Genomic DNA, 3,349 nt, shown 5'->3' with positions numbered 1-3,349 from the left:
AGTCTCCTGCAGAGTGTTTGGATTAGAATTGGAAGAGAATGGATAACAGAAATATCAGTAAGGAAACTGTTTATTTGTTCACTCACTAAGCAAATATTTAAACTGTAGTGTCTGTGATATACCATGGATGCTGATGGGGAATGGGGTTTAAGGATGTATAATATAGCTATCTGAATTAACAGATGCTGGGACTAGAAGGGGACACTGGGAAAAAGAGGAGAGAAAACATAAAGGAGATATTCGGAGGCAAAATGAGCAATCAGTGAAGTTAATGAAAACACAGAAGGATTCAAGGATAGACCTCAAGTTTTTAGCCTGAGCAACTTGTTGGTTTACAATCCATTAACTGAAATGGGAAACAGAAGAAAAGCTAGGTCAAAAGGGATACTTATAGGTGAATAGGCCAACAAGAGAACAAATGGATTTGCTTTCAGAATGGAATGGCATATGGGTTAGCAGACCAGAAAAGAGATTCGGACTAGAAATTCAGATCTGTCACCATTCACTCCATTTCAAACCGGGAGCATTTATCCAAAAAGAAGAGAACTGACCTGGAGGACGAAATGGCAACCCACTCCAGTATTCTTGTCTGGAGAGTCCCATGGGCAGAGGAGCCTGGTGGGCTACAGTCCATAGGGTTACAAAGAGTCAGACATGACTGAAGTGACTTAGCACATGAGCTAAGGTTTTTATAGAATAAAAAGAGAACTGAGCTCAGATTAGAAACTTGGGCATATCAACACCTGAAGGGTGGGGAGAGTTTCAGAATTGAGGAAAATGAAGGAAGAAGAAGGATGTGGAGGCAACAGTGCCATGAAAGCCAAGGGAGAAGAGATCTTCCAGAATGAGGGGGCTGCCAAATGTGCCAAGTTCAGGTGAGGATTTCACTTCTTTTGCATTTGAACCTGGGGGGATGTGTTGGTTTTGACACTAGATAAACAGACAAAATATGTTTCAAGTTGCTACTTTTCAAAATGATACTCCTAAATATGTATATTCTTTCTTTGTAAATGTATTTATCATCTTTGTGTCATATGGGAATGTAACTTTGGTCTCATAGACACTATTCCAAATATAGAGTGATATTTCCTAATCCCTGAAGTGGACTAATACAATGCAAAAATTGTATTCTATACAATGCCTTTTAATGGAAGGGCAGAATTAATGGTCTCAGTTCACAGTACCATAACTCACTCAAGTCATATAATTCAGTTAGCAAAAAGGCCAAAACCTAGACTCCTGGCTACTGACTAGATATTGTATTTTTCTCTTCTCTGATACTAAGAACCAAAAATACACACATACACACACACATGCACTCAAGACACCCATGCGTAATTCAGACCACTTTAGTACGCTTAAATGAATTTCCTCATAGCAAAATCAAAAAGATTTTTTTTTGCCCTGTAACTTAATATTTCATTTTCTATTACTGAAGACAGGCAGATGATTAGATCACTATCTTCTCATTGAGAAAATACTGGGTTGGCCAAAAAGTTTGTTCAAATTCTCCGGGCCACCTCCCCCACACCCAACCATGAGCCAGAAGACTCTGAATTTGTGAAAGCATTCAAATACATAAGGGCCCCATTTTTAACTTTGTGAGAAGAAAATATTGCACCAGAGTTCAGATTAGAACCTCCTTTGAATCTCTCAAAGGGTGCTGAGGCCAAGGAGTAGACCGTACCTTGACTTTCTCGAGGTGATCCTGGAGGGAGTCAATGAGAAGATCGCCCACGGGCTGCCATGATCCCTTGATCACCTCAGCTTGGCGCAGTTTGAGGTCCAGCTCGTCCGTGGCCTCCTGCAGTTCTTGGAGTCTTTCGAGGGCCTCGTCTATTTTTCTCTGCCAGTCAGCCGAGTGTAGGTTCAATTTTTCCCACTCTGTGTTGACCTCCTCAGCCTGCTTTCGTAGGAGTCGTGTGACATTCTGGGCTTTCTCCTCAGGCGGCAGCTCTAAATTGGTAATACGACAAGGTTTTAGGCCACATTCGTTTTTGTGTTTAAAAAAAAAAAAATAACCTTGCTGAAAAGGTCATACTGGCAAAAAGAAAGAGAAAAGTTTCACAACAGGACAACCTTCTGATTAAGGGCTCTTTTCTACTTTGGAGTTTGGCACATCTGAAGTCGTGTCTTCCTGAGTGAATCTGTTCTACTTTATATCAATCAGATAATCCAAGATTCATTTAAGCTACTGAGTAGCAAGATGTTAGGATGCACACCACAAGCTCAAATTTACTGCAGGAAAGAAGGCTCTTAAATCGAAAATTAGATTATAGTCTTTGTGACAATAAACTTCCTCACAGATAATCTCTTTTGTTTGCTGTTTACTAAATGTTTCAATAAGTGATCGCTAATCTCTTTTAATGTTTATTTATGAATGTGCAAACAGATTTATGCATGGTGCTTTATGAGTCCCTTTTCTTTTTCAGCATCAAGGTTTAATTTGAATCGATTCTATTTAACCCAGAAAATATGAGACCTATCCAGACCTTGGCAGCCAGAATGGATGGGTTGCTCTGTCACCACTGATCCTTCTATCAATATGTTATTACAGTTCCACATTCAATTACCTCTGGGCTCCTGGTAGAGTTTCTCTAGTCCTTCCAAAGGCTGCTCTGTCAGAAATATTCGTACAGTCTCAAGAGTACTCATGATTACAGGTTCTTTCGTTTTCAGTTCCCTCTTGAAGGCCTGTGAAATGAGATGAAAAGAAATGCTGATTTGGCTTGTGGCATTCTCCTCCAAATTAATCCTGGGTGCTCAGAACTTGGTTATGAAATTCCCAGGTGAATTTCTATCTCCTTTATTTATAAACTGATAGCCATAAAATGATAAAGAAGGCTCGATAGATCTTTCTGTTAAGGAGGAAAACACTGTTTGTATTGTGGAGAGCATAGAGGAGCTTTCAAGATACGTTAACATCCTTTAAGATATGAGTGATTTATTTAAGTAACTTGACTGCCAAGCTTGAAACCTGGAGCTACAGTTCTAAGACATATATTGCAAAACTCTAGCAGGGCTAATGAAACTTACGCATACCCAAAAGAATAGATATCCAGACTATAATGGGAAACCTAAAAGGTCACTTGGAAAAACTTAGATTGTACTGAAGTATATGACCAATCCTAATTCATAAACATCAGCTAATTCTGTCAAAATGTCTGACAATGAACATAAAGATGTATTAATAGTAGACTAAGTGAAACCTCAACACTTTTGAGAAATACCCATTACATTTTCTGTTGTGACTTCTTTGAACATGGGAGAAATGTTTTGAGGTACACTGGAGGTAGATTTGTGGGAACAAGCTTCTCTAAAAGAGTGAGCCTAGAACAGATGTCTTGAG

At 39.2% G+C, this 3,349-nt stretch overlaps 1 protein-coding gene across 1 annotated transcript in view; it reads right to left on the bottom strand.

Annotated features, from left to right (window-relative positions):
- Positions 1-3,349, bottom strand: part of LOC104999961 (dystrophin-like) — a 304,788-nt gene that overhangs the window by 32,470 nt on the left and 268,969 nt on the right. Inside the window, exons 7-8 of the mRNA XM_010855597.1 lie at positions 2,574-2,694; positions 1,688-1,956 (exon numbers count right to left, since the gene is read on the bottom strand). Of these exons, the coding sequence (XP_010853899.1) occupies positions 1,688-1,956; positions 2,574-2,694 (390 nt within the window). The remainder of the gene's footprint in view (positions 1-1,687; positions 1,957-2,573; positions 2,695-3,349) is intronic.

Source organism: Bison bison, unplaced genomic scaffold, assembly GCF_000754665.1.
Source record: "Bison bison bison isolate TAMUID 2011002044 unplaced genomic scaffold, Bison_UMD1.0 scf7180017864366, whole genome shotgun sequence".
NCBI classification, from domain to species: domain Eukaryota; kingdom Metazoa; phylum Chordata; class Mammalia; order Artiodactyla; family Bovidae; genus Bison; species Bison bison.
Note: the sequence above shows the minus strand (reverse complement) of the source record. Positions and strands in the feature narration are given on the sequence as shown.